This window comes from Arvicola amphibius, chromosome 3 (assembly GCF_903992535.2).
Source record: "Arvicola amphibius chromosome 3, mArvAmp1.2, whole genome shotgun sequence".
Classification (NCBI taxonomy): Eukaryota; Metazoa; Chordata; class Mammalia; order Rodentia; family Cricetidae; genus Arvicola; species Arvicola amphibius.
The window spans coordinates 33,868,415-33,885,843 of NC_052049.1; the positions used below are offsets into that span (position 1 = coordinate 33,868,415).

A 17,429-nucleotide genomic window follows, 5' to 3' on the forward strand; every position below is an offset into this window, starting at 1 on the left:
AGCCAGCTTAGCATTCTGTTTTCTTTTTTTTTTCCAAGTATTTATTTATTTATTATGTAAACAGTATTCTGTCTGTGTGTATGCCTGCAGGCCAGAAGAGGGCACCAGACCCCATTACAGATGGTTGTGAGCCACCATGTGGTTGCTGGGAATTGAACTCAGGACCTTTGGAAGAGCAGGCAATGCTCTTAACCTCTGAGCCATCTCTCTAGCCCCAGCATTCTGTTTTCTTGTGGAACTTTTCTAGAAGTAGTTTGGTGGGAAACCCCATCATCTCTCTGTCCACTGACAGCTACTCCTGAGGGCCCCTTCTCTCTTCCTGAAGGCCACTATGAGGCAGCACATCTATTGCTTTCTCCTCATCTTTTCAGCCTTCCAAGAGGATGGTCACTCAAAAGCATTTTAAGACTATTCTTGAGAGTTTATTTTTATTTCCGCCACATGACTGCGGGCCTGAATGTATGTTTGTACGCCAGGTGCATACCAGTGCCTATGGAAACTACAGGAAGGTCTCAGATGTCCTGGGATGGGAATTATAGAAGGTCGTTAGTTGCCATGTGGAGAATGGGAGCTGAATCTGGGTCCTCTGGAAATGCAGCCAGTGCTCTTAACCCCTGAACTATCTCGCCAGTCCTTCCAATGCATTTTTGACTTGCTAGTTTTGACAGTTAGCAAATCGGGTGCTGGAGAGAGGGCTCGGTGATTAAGATCACTGGCTACCCTTCCAGAGGACTTGGGTTCAATTCCCAGAACCAATCTGCTTCTGGCCTTCATATGTATATGTGTGTGTGTGTGTGTGTGTGTGTGTGTGTGTGTGTGTGTTTGTGTGTGTGTGTCTGTGTGTGTGTCTGTGTGTATGTCTGTGTGTGTGTGTGTGTGTGTGTTGGTGAATCCTAATATCCTGGGAAAGAATGGATATGGTGTCTTTATTCCATAAAAGGAGAGGTATATTATTTTATTATATATATATTATTTTTCCCTTTCTTTGAAGACCTGTGGTCCCCTGTGGGCACATCAGTGTGGAAATCAGTATTATGTAACTGGAATTTGCTCTGACATCAGTCCAGACTTTCAGCCCTTGACCAGCTTTTCACCTGCAGTTCAGGGTAAGAAAAAAATGTGAAGGAGGTCTGAGCAATGCCTTACAATTAAAGGGGGAGGGGTACCGAGGCCAACCCAACCTTCCTGTAAGTCTGAGGTTGCCATGGTTATGAAGTCTGACTTACGTTTTCTCATCTCTTGCTGCGTAGCTTGCCCCTCCCTCGTCGATGTTGTAGTCGTGTGTGACGAATCAAACAGTATTTATCCCTGGGAGGCAGTAAAGAATTTTTTGGAAAAATTTGTACAAGGCCTGGATATAGGTCCCAAAAAGACACAGGTAAGGACATCAAAAATCAAAAATGAGCCCATGGCTTTCCTTTGGGGAAAAGAGTGTTAGACGTGAAGTCTTAAAAGTTTCATTTGTCAGATATTTATTTTTAATGTATTTAATGTTGACCTGGGAAATTAATTGAAGTATATACTTCGAAGGTCAGTATTTGGCTTATGGCTTTGTTCAGCGTTGTGGATTTTGGTTTTATTTTTGACACGGTCATCAAAAGAATAGTGTATAGCATTTGAGACTCTTTTAAAAGCTCCTTTTTTAATTCTTTAACCCATGATTTTATTAATAAGACATTTACAGGAATAGGGATGTGGCTTAGTGGTTAAGAACAGCTACTGTTCTTGCAGAGGACCCAGGTTCAGCTCCCAGGCTACACCTCCTGTCCCAGGTAACCCAAAGTCCTCTGTCACCTATAGGCACCTGTACACACATGGCGCACATAAATACACATAAGCACACACATATACACAAAATAAAAGGCAGTAAATAATATATTTTAAAATTAGATGCATATTCCCCTATATTAATTATGGTCAACAGTCAATTCCACGTGTTTACACTTTCTTGTAAAAAGAATTATCTGACTTCTGTGAAATTGAAAAATAACTCAGTAAGGACGATTTTGATTTATAACCTTTTGTATATAATCCAACATAATCTCAGGTATATTTTACATAAGAGAAAGTATTTTCAATAATTTTAAATCATTTTCTATATTTTCAAAAGTCTCAATTGGGTGTTATTTTATCTTCTTTTTGTTTTGTTTTTATATGTTTTCATTAGTTAATTTTACATCTCTGCCACAGTTTCCCCTCCTTCTTTTCCTACCAGTTCCTCCCCTGCCCCTCTCTATTCACACCCCCCATCCACTCCTCCTTCTTTAGTGTTCAGGAAGGGGCAGGTCTCCCATGAGTAGCAACAATACATGGCATAACAAGTTTCAGTAAGACTAAGCACTTCCCCGTGTATTAAGGCTGGGCAAGGAGACCCAATATGAGAAGTAGGGTCCCAAAAGCCTCTAAAAGAGTCAAAGACAGTCCCTGCTCCCACTGTTAGGAGTCCCACAAGAGGACCACACTATACAACTGCAACATATATGCAGAGTGTCTAGGTCAGTCCCATGCAATCTTTTTGATTTAGGCACTCAAAACACAGGCATACATGTTTCATGATTCCCCAAAGACTAAGTAGCATGTATTCCAAGTTACTCAGTAGATAAGGCAGGAACGTCTTTAAAGACAAGGATTCTGAGTCTGGACTGAAAAGTATTGCAAGACCCTGAAGGGAAGAAGAGAGTAGGCAAGAGAGAGAAATGGGGGTCAATTCCTGGATATTTTGAGGTTTTTTTTTTCACCGTGCTCCTTGTTTCTTTTTCCAATTTCTGATTGAATCTACCGCAAATAGGTCCTTCTGACTGGAGCCCAGTACCCCAGGGTGTATGTAGTTCACTGATTCCCTAGTGTGCATTCCTAGCTGGCATCTGACAAGACAACACCTCACACCTGGGAACAACTGTCGGAATAGTTTTCCTTATTCTTTGCAGTTATCTCCACTGAAAGTTCACTTTTCTACTTTTCTAAAATATTTTAAAATTGTTAGGCAGTGGTAGGCCACACCTTTAATCCCAGCACTTTGAAAACACAGGCAAGTGGATCTCTGTGAATTTGAGGTCAGCCTAGTCTATAAAGTGATTTCCAGGATAGCCAGGGCTATAACATAGGGAAACCCTGTCTCACAAAACCAAATATATATATTTACCCTTTCAAGACCATGGAAATTCTACTGTGGATTTTTACTATGAACTTCTATTAATGAATGCTATATATCACATTGGTTCCTGGAGAACAATACTTTTAAATCTCCTGAAGAAGAAACTTTTTCCCATTTGTCTGTTTCTTTTCTGTCTCTGAATCAGTTACTATCCCTGTCCGAGCTGATTTAAGTCTCCACACTTCATGACTTTCTTCTGTGTCATTCTACCTCAATCCGTTGTCTCCTCTCTAGAGGAAGCTGAGTTCAGTCTCTCTTCTTATGATCGGTATTTAATACTCTCCCTGCACTGAGGTCTATGGCTGTTTTGTAGGAATCGTATTCGGCTAGAATCCTCAGTTCGTTTTGAATCAGTTTCACATCGAATCTTAAAGGAAGAAGGACAGGATGATCACTGTGTTTCTCATGCCTTCACAGTGGCCACTGAACCATGCCCCAGGCAAAGCTACAAACGGAACTCAGCTGTCGAGGACTGTCCTTCCACCTCCTTTATAGCCTTACCTCAGAGACTCTTCTGTCTTTCAGAAAGCCTCTTACTGCTCATCCCTATTTGCTGCGCACACAATCCCATCTCCTGGGCTGGGAGAATTCTTTTCATGCTTGGAAATAGGCATAGTGATAGAAAGATGTAAGTTGCTTGATCTAAAGGATTAGACACTGTCCCCCGGATATCTTGTTCAAAAGTTTATCTTTCTGTTTACTCTCTCACATAAAGTTCTTTCCAATGGTGTGTCCTTTCTGAAGGCCAGAGGTTTCCCGCACCACATGCATATCTAACACCCTTGCTCCAACAATACTCAAGCCCACAACAGGGGAAATCTAATAGTCCATTTAACTGAGTACATAGCATAGAAATACATGAGTCTTTCTTCAACTCTGACTCTGTTTCATAACTACTCAAAACTAATGAGATATCCTCCATCTATGATTGTTTATATCTGTTTTCAAACTAGTAGCCACTGATAATTAGGAAGTCTATTTATTTGTATGTATTTTAATCTTTGTGTCAGAAAGTTAAACCTAATATTCTTTTGTATTAAAATGTTAAGGACATGCTTTCAGTTATTTTACAGCTATTTCTGAACCAAAAATATGTGCTGTAACAGGTCATCTTGTGGGCAGTCACACTTCTGTTATATACTGGAGACCTCTCCCAGAGATGATTCCACAGAAAGAATACTTTTCAAGAACAGAACTGAAATTGGTTCCTTTAATCTTTCAGACTTCACATCTAAGTTTGCCTTTCTCATTATATTTGCTAAATAGAAGTTATGTGTAACTTAATGATAATTCATAAACTTCTCTTTGAAAGGTGGCGTTAATTCAATATGCCAATGAACCAAGAGTTGTATTTAACTTGAACCATCACAAAACCAAAGAGGAAATGGTTAAAGCCACATCGGAGACCCGCCAATTTGGTGGGGATCTCACAAATACCTTCAAAGCAATCAAATTTGCAAGGTAAGTTTTGATGCTATTGGGTCAACACTTTGACAACATAAAAGTGCTAAAGACAAGAAGAAGGAATGGGAGAGGCAGGGCAGAAGTAACAAGGGCAGAAACAATCCTTCCTGTGGCATATGTACCTTGACATGGAACAGAGCAAATGGAGTTACACACCCCGGTCCTGGCATGGCCAGACATATGAAGTTGTTTTATAAGATTTTTCATGAATGACATAAACTGCAAAGGACTTAGATTAAGATAGCGTGAAATGAAACAATCTGATGTGGGAAGTCCTTCTGTATATGTGTTGCTTTTATTAGATAATGAATAAAGCTGCTTTTGCCTATGGCAGGGCAGAATATATAGTCAGGCTAGAAGAGATAGAGAGAGAGTAGGCAGAGTCAGGGAGATGCCATGTTGGAACCTTACCAGTAGGCCGCAGCACCATGGCAATACATAGATTAATAGAAATGGGTTAATTTAAGATATAAGGGCTAGCTAGAAATACACCTAAGTCATCAGTCAGACAGTGTTGTAATTAATATAGTTTCTGTGTGATTATTCAGGTCTGGGAAACTGGGAAACGAATGAGCAGGCTCCGTTTATGACAGTCTATCATTGTTTTTTAGTATTAACTTCAAATTAAGCTAAGAGAGCATTTTGTACACATTAATGAAGCTCATGGTGTATTATATACAAGTGTTTGAATGCTGAGATTATAATTCATGCAGCAACACACAGGAAATGGGAATTTTACAACTTCATGGCATCCACCTCCTTCTTACCTCAGTCTCTCTTTTTCTGCTGTCATCTTTACTAGACTCTTTATTAAATGTCTGCCTTTCATTTTTTTAAAATGAGAATAATGTGCCTTCCCTTAAACCCGCTTCCAGCCCTTTCCATCTCCTGTGTTTATTCTTTCAAAAGCCATTAAAACAAGTTGTCTATGAATCTTCTCATCTATTCCTCAAAGCCTGTAACTCTGCCACTAAGTGAGCCCGGTCTCTGCATCAGCTAACCTAGTGCTCTTGTCTGAAACCCACGGCCCTTGGCTCTTCTGTGCATGTGGTAAGGACAGACATGCACTGCCACTCTGAACTCAGTCTTCACTGAACACCATGAACGTCTGGGACCCCCACCAGCTCTGGCCTCTTCACTGACTCCTTCTTCTGGTTTGTCTTCACTGAACAAAGCCCTCTTTCCTCCACAGTCCTCACTTTTAGGAATAATGTCCCCACCCTTGTTGGGAGGACCAACCCTCTGTGGGTTCCCCCAATGAATGTGTCATCTCTTAACCCTCCTCCCAAAATCATCAGGCATCTCACTGAAATTGAGCATCTTCATTGGGGAACTGTCTCAGAAAACTCACTCTGTCCTAAAGCAGCCTCATTCCTTTCCCTCACTGCTCATGATGCTGGTGTCTGTTCACCCTGGCATTAGGCAAAACCCTCATTACTACCTTCCCTCTCCTCCCACTTCTCCTTCGATAGAGACCAGGCCATCATCACATTCAGCATGTCTATTTCTTCATTCCATTTTATCTGTCCCCTCATTTTCTCTGTGTGTATACTGAAGCTGCTGCTTCCATCAACTGGTGGCTTTCTTCATATGTCTCAAAAGATACTGTACATAAGAGAAGATATGATTGGCTTCATCTTTCCTGTCTCCAGCTCTTTGGGGGCTCAACCATCATAAACTGCAGGCCATAAAAATGAGTCACCTGTCATTAAGTGGAGCGCCCTTTCCAGTCCAGGAACTCAGACTAAGGAAGGAATGTTGCCTGATAAGCTTGGGGACTTCTGTCTTCAGGAGAGAATGTAACTGGAGCCTATCCCAAGGAAGGAACCTGGGGCTTTGGCAAGCTTTCCTTTCTAAAATAGGGCATGATCACTGTTTGTTGAGGTGTAGCTTGTCTGGCTTTTATTACCTGTTTAAGGCTCTGGATTTTCTCCCTACCACCACAATTTCCCAATGAATAAAAATCAGGACCCACCCAAATTCTAATCAACACCTCCAGAACATACAGCTACACACACACACACACATACACACACACACACACACACACAGAGAGAGAGAGAGAGAGAGAGAGAGAGAGAGAGAGAGAGAGAGAGAGAGAGAGAGAGAGACGGAGACAGAGACAGAGACAGAAAGAGACAGAGAGAGAGAGAATTCTGATATTCTTTCTGTAAACATCCCCATTTCCACATACTTTATTTCATTGAACACCTACCATTACATGATATCACCCTAAACAATGCAGTTAAGCCAAACTAAATGAGGCAGTTCCAGCTTCAGTTTACTCTTGATGTATACTGTACCCACAAAGGGTAAACTTCATTTTTTTAAAAAAGGATATGACATGAGCTCCATGATTAAAATTTGTCTGGCTGAAAAATATGGAATGTATTTCCCTGTTCCCTAATACAGGACACATAAAATATTCAGTGTAACAAAATAATTTATCAGCTTCAAAAACGTTGACTTTAGAGTATTGGTGAATGGGTAAACTGGCTAGCCCGCACTGAAAACATAAAGATAGAAAAGGTGAATTTGAAACAAAGATTGTTATATAACTAGCTGATTGTTTATCCTATGATGTAGTTGGCAATACCTAGGAAGAATGTCATGGGAAGTTCTAATAGACAGAGAGATATAACTTGTTGGTTGACTGACTAGCTATAAGAAAATAAAGCTAAATAATGTCCTTTGCATCATGCATCAAAATTGATATTAGCTGAATTAAATTTTCAATCTAACTGCACATTTTGGTGTATGCCTATGATCCCAGCCTGTGCTACATGGCAACACCCTGTCTCAAGAAAAAAATACAAAATGGAAAAAAAAGAAAGCCTTACTGGAGTAAGCATGTGCACAAGATTTTAACAATAATTTTAGACTTTTTTAAAAAGAGATTATTCTTTTTGTAAGTGCCATATCAAATATAATGGGAATATAAGAAAATGGCTTAAAGAACTTGATTCTGTAACTAGAAAACTAGGGTTTGGGTGGGACTGGAAAATTGCCCAGTGGGTCAAGTGCTTTCTCCACAAGTATGAGGACCTGACTTTGGATTCCCAGAACCCACGTAAAAGTCACTTGCTGTGGTATGTGTTTGTATCCCCAGAACTGGGGAGGAGAGAGACGGATGGAACTCCAGAGCTGCCTGGCCATGCAGTACAGCTGAGTCGTTGAAATCCAGGTTCAGTGAGACCTTGTCTTAAAAACTAAAGTGGAGAGCTAGAGAGAGAGACATTTAATACTGATCTCTGCCCTCATATGCACATTCATGTATGTGTACTTGAGCATATATACAGGAAAACATATATGGATCATATACAACACACACGAGAGAGAGAGAGAGAGAGAGAGAGAGAGAGAGAGAGAGAGAGAGAGAGAGAGAGAGAGAGAGAGAGAGACACCTGGGAAGACTAAACTTCAACTGAGGAGTCGCATCCATCAGAATATCCTATGGACATGACTACATGTCATATTCTTGATGTATGTGTTTGGAGGCGGGTCCAGCCCACTGTGGGCAGTGTTATTCCTAGGTAGGTGGTGGGCATGGGCTGTATAATAAAAGTAGCTAAGCAAGCCAGAGAAGCAAGCTGGTAAGCTGTTTTTCTTCCATAGTTTTTGCTTCAAGCTCTCACCTTGTTTCTGCCTTGGCTTCCACTGATGATAGACATAACCTGTAAGCCAATTGAGCTCTTTCCTTTCTCAAATTTCTTTTTGTTTTGGTGTTTTATCACAGCAACAAAAAAAGCTAATTGGGACATACAAACACAACACACACATACACACACACACACACACACACACACACCATGAAACATATTGAAATTACTACTGAACATAAATTTTATCTATATTTCTCTGAAGAAGCTGCAAATAGAAGAATGTCCTTAAATATGATACTTGCATTGCACAGAAGGACATGGAAAGCACAGCACAGCTCATGACTGATGTGCTTAAGGATGCTAATTTCCTGCTTCTCTTTCAAAACAGAGATCTAGACCTTAGCTTCTGTTAATAATGGGCAATTTTATCTGTCACAGAGAAAAGGCTTATTTACCAGCCTCCGGTGGGCGCCCCGGTGCTACCAAAGTCATGGTAGTCGTGACTGATGGTGAATCCCATGATGGGTCGAGTCTGAAAGAAGTGATCCAGCAATGTAATGATGATGAGATCCTGAGGTTCGGCATAGCAGTAAGTGGCTTCCGTTAGGACACGTCTGAGAGTTGAAGAGTCCACAGTCTGGTACTCCATCTCTTTCCTGGTTTGCGATTTGTACAGTCTCTCTGCTTCCTGCTGATTTCCAGTCCTGTCAGCTAAAGAAATGGCTGTGGAAATATTTGCAAGAAGCCCTGTGATGATCAGAAGCGTACTGCAATGAACAGAGGGAAATTGAAGTAGAAGAAGAATGAGTGACCTTTGTCCTCTCTCTCTCTCTCTCTTTTGTCAAGGTTCTTGGGTATTTAAACAGAAATGCCCTTGATACTAAGAATTTAATCAAAGAAATCAAAGCAATTGCTAGTACTCCAACAGAGAGATACTTTTTCAATGTGGCTGATGAAGCAGCTCTGCTGGAGAAGGCCGGGACCCTGGGAGAGCACATTTTCAGCATTGAAGGTAAAAAGGCCTTTCACAAATGTTTCCTTCAAATACTTTTTGTTGGAAAAACTGCTATTTTCATTTAATGTACTTGCTATATGAATATTAGCTCATAGACTGTGCATAAAACTAACTCAGATATGTGAACAAGAAAGATAGAAAAAACACATGAATAAACAATTTATAAGAGAAATGTAAGTGATTAGCAAATAGAAGAAAACTATGACTCCAAACACTTTTGTGTTTTACATAAAAAACAACACATCAATACTGTTTAATTTTCCAGAAGTCTCTGAGGTGCAAAGCTCACACAAGGTTAATAAGATGACTTTTTTTTTCAATTTTTGAGAGAACAATCTGGCAACATCTATTATAACCATAGATTTTTTTCTTTTTAAGTTATGTATTTCACATATTCTTGAATTTGTTTCTAATACATATATATATTATATACCTTTAAAATAGTGAAAATGCATAGTGATCTCCAGCAGTTTAGTTGGGGGAATGATTTTCCTGATTGTAGCTCTAATGATGCATTACCATAGCCCTTGTGACATCCTCAGGACAGAATTGTCAGTCATGCAAACAGTCAGGACCTGGAGAATTGGAGCACTCCTTGCAGTTGGTAAAATGTCTCACCTAACCCAAATCGTTGTTTCAGGAGCTTAATCCAGATAACTCAGAAATAAAGCTGGTGTCTAATCATGTACTTACTAATCGTGTACTTATCAGGTCCTGCCTGAGAAGCTGCCTTCAAAGGTATTACAAAGGTCTCCACTGTCATAGTCCAACCTTGATCTTCTGATGGTGCACCAGAAATTTCTAAACCTCTGCAAATTTTATTGCAGAAGTGTGGTATTTCTGACTTAATTTAAATCATCACCAAGAACTAAGGTCTCTCCTGCAATAACACAAAACTACTAAGGCATCTGTAGTAGAAAATTTGCTCCAAGTTCATGAGCAAGAGTAATGGCAGTGTAATTTAAGGCTGTCTTAAAATGATTTTGGATACTTTTTGTCATTGAAGACTTTGAGGAACATAAAACTATTTTTTTGGTTTTTTGTTTGTTTTCAAGATAGGGTTTCTTTGTAGCTTTGGTGCCTGTCCTGGAACTAGTTCTTGTAGGCCAGGTTAGCCTTGAACTCACAGAGATCCTACTGTCTTTGCCTCCTGAGTGCTGAGATTAAAGGCATGTGCCACCACTGCCCGGCTCATAAAACTATTTCTCCCTCAAACCGTCTCTATACAATCAGTGTTTATTATTATTATTTTTAATTTTTTAATTTTTTAAAGAAAACAAGCTATCTTTTTTCATTATACATACCAATCAAAGTTCCCACTCCCTCCCCTCTTCCCATTACCTCCACATTGCCTCCACCCCACCCCCATCCACTCCTAAGAGCAGGTAAGACACATTGCTTTGGGAAAGGTCCAAGGCCCTCTCTGCTATATCTAGGCTGAACAAGGTATCCATTCAAAGAGAATAGGTTCCCAAAAGCCAGTACAAACAGTATGGATAAACCCTGGTGCCACTGGCAGTGGGCCCTTAGCCTGCCCCAGCCATGCAACTGTCAACCACATTCAGAGGGACTAGTTTGAACCTATGTTTGTTCCTTCCCAGTCCCACTGATATTGGTGACCTCCCATTAGCTCAGGTAAACTGTTTAAGTGGATGATGTCCCCATCATGGTCTTGACCTCTTTGCTCATATTCTCATTCTTTCCTCTCTTCAACTGAACTTTGGGAGCTCAGTCCAGTGCTCTGATATGGGTCTCTACCTCTGTTTCCATCAGTTGCTGGATGAAGGAAGGTTCTATGGTGATATTTAAGATATTCATCAGTCTGGCTACAGGGCAAGGCCAGTCCTGGCACCCTCTCTTCTATTGCTTAGGGTCTTAGCTGGGGGCAAGGAGAACTTAAGAGAATGGGATAGTCGAGCTGGAAGAAGGACAAAGATGAGAGCAAGGAAAGAATTATCTTCATTGAGGGAGCCATAATGGGGTTAGCAAGAAACCTGGCACTAGAGAAATTCCCAGGAATCCACAAGGATGACCTCAGTGTTAATTATTATACCTCCTAAGCAAGAGAAGCCCTCACAGCAGTACAGTTTGTTCTATTGAAGTGTCCATGGACACTTGCATTTCATGAGCATTATTGAAACACGACCATCCCAAACAATGCTGAAAAGAACGTGCCTACCAATAAAGTTCTGCGGTGTTGGACAAGTGTTTGATGCTTCAGTGTGATCAAAACAAATTTCCCAGCTAGTAAGCTCTTTAGTCTTGAGTCCTGGTTTCCAACAGCTGACACAAATCTCCCTCAGTCCAGTCTCTGGTACAAACTAATCACCAGTTCTTCCAACGCATCTGAAGTATTTGTGCATCAGGAGCATCAATATTTAAAAGCAAAAGTCACATAGTTTCTTAGCTGGTAATGATAAATTTACAGAATATCTTGATCTCAGTTTTTCTTTTAACTAATGTGCTTTATTTCTTTAATCTAGTTTGGTATCAGGAATGGCATAAACATTACAGTAGGTTAATTAATACTTAATGGGGATCACAGCCAACTTTGAACACTTTTTTTGGATACTTTCTTAGTAATCGACTCATCCTAGAATCCTCTAGGGTATAGCTGTATATTGACATAAGAACGTGTGTGGTAAAAAAAAAAAAAGAAAAAAAAAAAAAGAAAATAAAATAAAAAAATAAAAAAAGAACATGTGTGGTGTGTGCGTGCAAGTGCGTACGTACGCACATGCTTACTTGCAGGTGTGTGTCCACGTGTGAAATTTGATTTGAAATTGCTGACAATAATGTAATTTTGGAAAATGATATTTTCCAGGTACTGTACAAGGAGGAGACAACTTCCAGATGGAGATGGCACAAGTGGGACTCAGTGCGGACTACTCCCCTCAAAATGTGCGTCTATCAGATAAGTTTAAGCCAGTACTGCCACTTGCCAGAACACACACAGACACAATAATTTAGACCTAGTAGGAAAAAACAGCCATCCTCCGAGCAGTGATTCACATTCCTGGGCCCAGTTACTAAGTCTTAAAACAAAAAGCAGTTAAATTCTTCCTTCCCCGTGTCAGAGGAAAATACCTTTTGTAATAAAGGCCTTGAGTTCCCTATGGCAAAGATATTCTACTAATTCCGCGCATCATCCTTATTAGAATTTCATGGGAATCAAAACCTTTAGGTCCCTGACACAGTTACATTTTACATTGCCATAGTATCATTTTTGAAGAGCAGAGAGAGAGAGAGAGAGAATTATTGAAAATGGGCAATTTGTCAAACCAAGTCCACTGTTTGGGTAGCTTAGCTTGAGTTCTTTCTGGTACAGACCTAAGGGATATTTCTTGTTCTCAGAATTCTGCCCAGAACATTGGGGGGGGGTGGAGGATGAAACACAAAGCAACACAAAACTTTTGGAAATATTTAGGAATTAATTTGAAATCAGAGGGTGATAAGCTCCTCTGCCTGGAATAAAGATGCTTGTGTTACTGATTCAAACCCTTTAGAGATGCTGAGAAAAAAGAAATAATTCCTATAGAAAAAGATAAATGAATACAATTTTACATAAGTCTTTCCCTACAATTCCATGAGTTTACTGCCCACTCACTGGAGCCCATTCCGAAATCCCCAGCTTAGAGTCTGTGCTTATATTATGCTTATTCTTAAAATCTTATATTTTTCCTCAGAATGGGATATGTTTTTCCATATTTGTTATTTTTTGACCACACATCATCATATCCTTGTTTCCTTATATCAAAAAAACCCAAAACTTGACAATAACATCCTTTATTCTGATCAAACCTGTGCTCTTAAGCACTTGTAGCCTTTGATATTTAAATTGAGTTTGAGCCAATGCAGAGGCCCCTGAGCTGCTTGGACCTCCCCATGCATGACTTAGGCTTTGCTCTCTGTTGGCTACATTGACTCTCCCAGCTGCAGGTGAGTTTTCTGGCTGTGCTATGATTAAACACATGGGACATAGGGATGCAGATGCCAGAGCATTTGAAAAGAAGAATGAAGCACTGTGAAGGCTAGAGCAATAATTCAGTGGGTAAGAGAGCTTGTCGGACAAGCATGAGATCACAGTACAAATCCCAGCACCCATAATTCAGGAAGAAGCCCATGGTTGCCCTTGCATCTGTAAGCACATGGGAAGCACATAGCAAAGAGGAGCAATGGGTTTGCTGTTCGCTATCTTTGCTTTAGCTTCCCAGAGAGTCTCAGTGTCAAGGAAATGAAGCAGAGAGGGATAGCACAATGCAAACAATGTCCTCCTCTGGCCTCTCTGTGCACAAGCTTGCCCATCCAAACATGCAACTCATACTGCAAGTGTGCAAAGAAGAGAGTTGAAAATGCAACAGGTCATGGGTCTCCCAGGACATGCTAGGGAAGAGCAGCATCCCCCCTCACCTAGCTCCTCTGAGGTCAGCACTTTCTACTGCTTTGGTGTATCTCATATTCATCATGAGCCTTTCCTGTAAATGTGTGGGATGAGAAGTTCTCATCTTTTTCTTCCATGAGTTCTGAAATTGAACATGACTATGCATCCATCCTGTACCATGGCCTATTGCAAAGATTTCTACATAATGCATTATAAAAAGTTCTCCCAAGACAGCATAGCCCAGTGGTTCTCAACCTTCCTAATGTTGCGACTCTTTAATACAGTTCTTCTTGCTGTGATGACCGCCCATCATAAAATTATTTTCATTGCTATGAATCATAATCTAGCATTCAGGGAGTCTTAGGTGACACCTATGAAAAGGCACCCCCAATGGGGTCAAAGCTCACGGGTAGACCTGTTCTCCAGTAAAATCAAAACCTTTCTAAGATATATATTTTAGTTTTTACTGTGCAAATTTCCTTAAATTTTGATAGTTTATGCCTGAATTCCTTTGCATTAAAGGCGATTTGTCTCAGTCTTCATTTCTTCCATTCTTTCAGGATATTTTGATGCTAGGCGCAGTGGGCGCTTTTGACTGGAGTGGAAGTGTTGTTCAGGGGACATCTCGTGAGCACTTGATCTTCCCTAAGCAAGCCTTTGACCACGTTCTGCAGGATCGGAACCACAGTTCGTTTTTAGGTGAGCACAACAGCGGTGGGCTTGGACAACTCAGGTTCTTCTTCCTTAAACTCTCAGGTCAGCTCAGCAGAACGGAACTGTCCTCTGTACTGTCCTCTGCTTATGTGTTTGTAATCCATTTGCCAGTCAGTCAGCCCATAAGTAAGGAAATCTGAGTTTTACACAAAAATCTCTGTAGATGTCTGTTAAACTCATATGTTCGATAATGTTATTTAACTCCACTGCTTCTAAAACACACAAATCGCCGGGCGGTGGAGGCACACGCCTTTAATCCCAGCACACGGGAGGCAGAGGCAGGCAGATCTCTGAGTTTGAGGCCAGCCTGGTCTACAAGAGCTAGTTCCAGGACAGGCTCTAGAAACTACAGGGAAACCCTGTCTCAAAAAAAAAACCCAATAAATAAATAAATAAATAAATAAATAAAACACACAAATCTGTTCAGGCAGATATTCCTGGAACATGGTTGTTTCTTTAAATCAGAAGTTGTTCCTAAAAGGTAATAGACTAACTAGTGTCCTTCTATTGTTTTAGAGTTCTTAGGGGTTTTGATTGGTTGTTATTGTAGTTATCATATGATAAGCATTCAGTGATGTTCAGTATTTGCTGTGTGGTATTATATTCCATCCTTCCAAAATCCTTTGAGAGCCTGTGACCTTAATAACTTCTATCAATTTCAACAGCTTAGAAAATGATAAATCCAGAATTCAAACCTAGAAATCTGTTATTCCAGGACCTGCGTTCTTCCCACGAAGCAGTGTTATCATTTAAATTCATTTATTCATTCATTAAACATTTGTTAAAGGCCACTTTCTTTGCTTTTTTCTTGTTGCTAAATACATTAAACAAAAATAAAATACATTAACAAAAGAACTCTAAAAAAGAAAGAATTGATTTGGCTCACAGGGTACAGTCCATCACTGTGGGGAAATCAAGGCAGCGGGAGCTTGAAGCAGCCTAATTCCCCCTAGATAGGCCCAGGGGAACACTTAATCTAGACAGCCCTTCGCTGATATGCTCTTCTCCAGTAATAGTAGATGGTATCAAGTTGACAACCAAAATTAGCAATTAGCCAGGACTGTAGGTAGTTGAGAACAACCCAGGAATCAAGGGACAGCTTCATACATTGAGGTCCTGTCTATGGTAATCAGAGCTACAAAGAAAGGTCAGGACATCACATCTAACACCAAGACTTCTGAGCACCTCTGCTTCCTTGAAAGCCCTCTCTGGCTGGCACAATTAGTGGTGCTTAACCTACAATTTCTTCTCTCCTAGGTTATTCTGTGGCTGCAATTTCTACTGAAAAGGGTGTCTACTTTGTGGCTGGTGCTCCGCGGGCAAATTACACAGGCCAGATAGTGCTGTACAGTGTTAACAAGGATGGCAATGTCACAGTGATTCAGTCCCACAGAGGGGACCAGGTAAATATCACCACCGAGTGAGTGAAATTCATTTTATGGATAAGTGGGGCAGGTGGACCATTGAGCAGGTGAAGTGGAAACTGGTGTGTACTGAGTGGCTCCTCTGTGAATGGCATCTGAATTTACTCAGGTCTACGCTAAGTCCCAACTACAGAAGGTTCACTGGGATTAAATCTGATCCTGCTATTGCCATTGATTTTATAGGTGTAAGAGAACCGCACACTGGTCACAGTGTAGCTACTAGATCTTGCTTTTGCTTCCTCTGTTGTGGTTTAAAGAATGCTTTTTCTATTTTGAAGAAAAAGAAAACAGTGACAGAGTCGCAGAAGAAATCATTTATTAATTTTTGAATCCTTAATAAGTGTTCGAACAGGCACCCACTGAATATCGATGGATGGGATGGTATTCAGATGCTCAGCCCTTCTAATTTACCTCATCTCTACCTACTTCTCCCATCTTTTCTCCCTGGGAGACCATGTGCTGGACCATGCCACTGGCATTAGGTTGTTCATGTTTCCCTCCATCTCGAAAATGCCTTTTGTCCTTAAGTTTCTATTCAAATGATCCCCTGATCCCTCCAGCCCCTCCCTATGTTCTGATAAGGTATCTTTATTACAACAGTTTCTGCTTTGTGTTGTTTTTCATGGGAACATGGTTGTTTGCTGCCCTTGGCTGACCCTATCCCTCCCGTCTTTGTCTAAATCACAGCTCCCATAGCTATTAAGGGTTCCTCTTCTGAATGTGGCCTCTGGCTCACTGGCATCAGAAATACCCAGAGTTACATGTGCTAGAATACATACGTGGTTCTATGACTCCTGAGATTAATATGCTTTGCTACTCCAGATTGGCTCCTATTTTGGTAGTGTGCTGTGTTCGGTTGATGTGGACAGAGACACCATTACGGACGTGCTCTTGGTCGGTGCCCCCATGTACATGAATGACCTCAAGAAAGAAGAAGGGAAAGTCTACCTGTTTACCATCACAAAGGTAAAAATAAACATTAGACAGCTTAATTGACTCTAGCATTGATAAATAAGTTAATCTGAAATTTGAAGGACGCTTATTATTTGGGAATAATTGCTAATTTTCATGTATAGTGTGGCATGTATGTAATCAAATCCAAGGTATCATCATTGTTACAATTTTTTAAAATGCATTAAAAGGCATGATGCTTAATATATAGTGCATCCTATTTTCCATGAGAGGTCTGTGGGTATGTGTTTCTATTCACATAAAGTCATTATAAGTACAAATAATTTTTGGCATACACATACTTATAAATGTTGGTTCATTTTGAAAGCATCTTGTGACATTTCTTTGAAATGATAGCAACCACTGGGCGTGTGGACCTCTTCATCTCAGCCATCTCAGCCACTCCAGCAACCTCCAGATGACCTAGAATGCTTTCTACATTAGTTTGTCAGAAAATTCCAGTGTTTAGTGTCACATTTAGGTGCACGTCCAACTCTTGGAATTTCAGATCCCTGCCATAAAACAGAGCTGACTCAAAGAGAGAAAGCATCATTTTTCCAACTTGTAGACAGAACTCTAAATCCATTTCAGCAGGAATCTGGAGCTCAGCAAGGACAGGAGGAAAAGCAAATGAAAGACAGTGATTGCCTTAGGAAACCAGATAGGTATAGGGGGCAGGGAGAGCTGTGCTTAGTCATTGGAAGATTCTCTATGTTTGATACTT

At 40.5% G+C, this 17,429-nt stretch overlaps 1 protein-coding gene across 1 annotated transcript in view; it reads left to right on the forward strand.

Annotated features, from left to right (window-relative positions):
- The window catches only part of Itga2 (integrin subunit alpha 2), a 71,484-nt gene that overhangs the window by 24,119 nt on the left and 29,936 nt on the right, over positions 1–17,429 (forward strand). Inside the window, exons 5-13 of the mRNA XM_038322064.2 lie at positions 992–1,106; positions 1,251–1,378; positions 4,467–4,615; positions 8,659–8,809; positions 9,067–9,232; positions 12,060–12,136; positions 14,177–14,315; positions 15,588–15,733; positions 16,577–16,720. Of these exons, the coding sequence (XP_038177992.2) occupies positions 992–1,106; positions 1,251–1,378; positions 4,467–4,615; positions 8,659–8,809; positions 9,067–9,232; positions 12,060–12,136; positions 14,177–14,315; positions 15,588–15,733; positions 16,577–16,720 (1,215 nt within the window). The remainder of the gene's footprint in view (positions 1–991; positions 1,107–1,250; positions 1,379–4,466; positions 4,616–8,658; positions 8,810–9,066; positions 9,233–12,059; positions 12,137–14,176; positions 14,316–15,587; positions 15,734–16,576; positions 16,721–17,429) is intronic.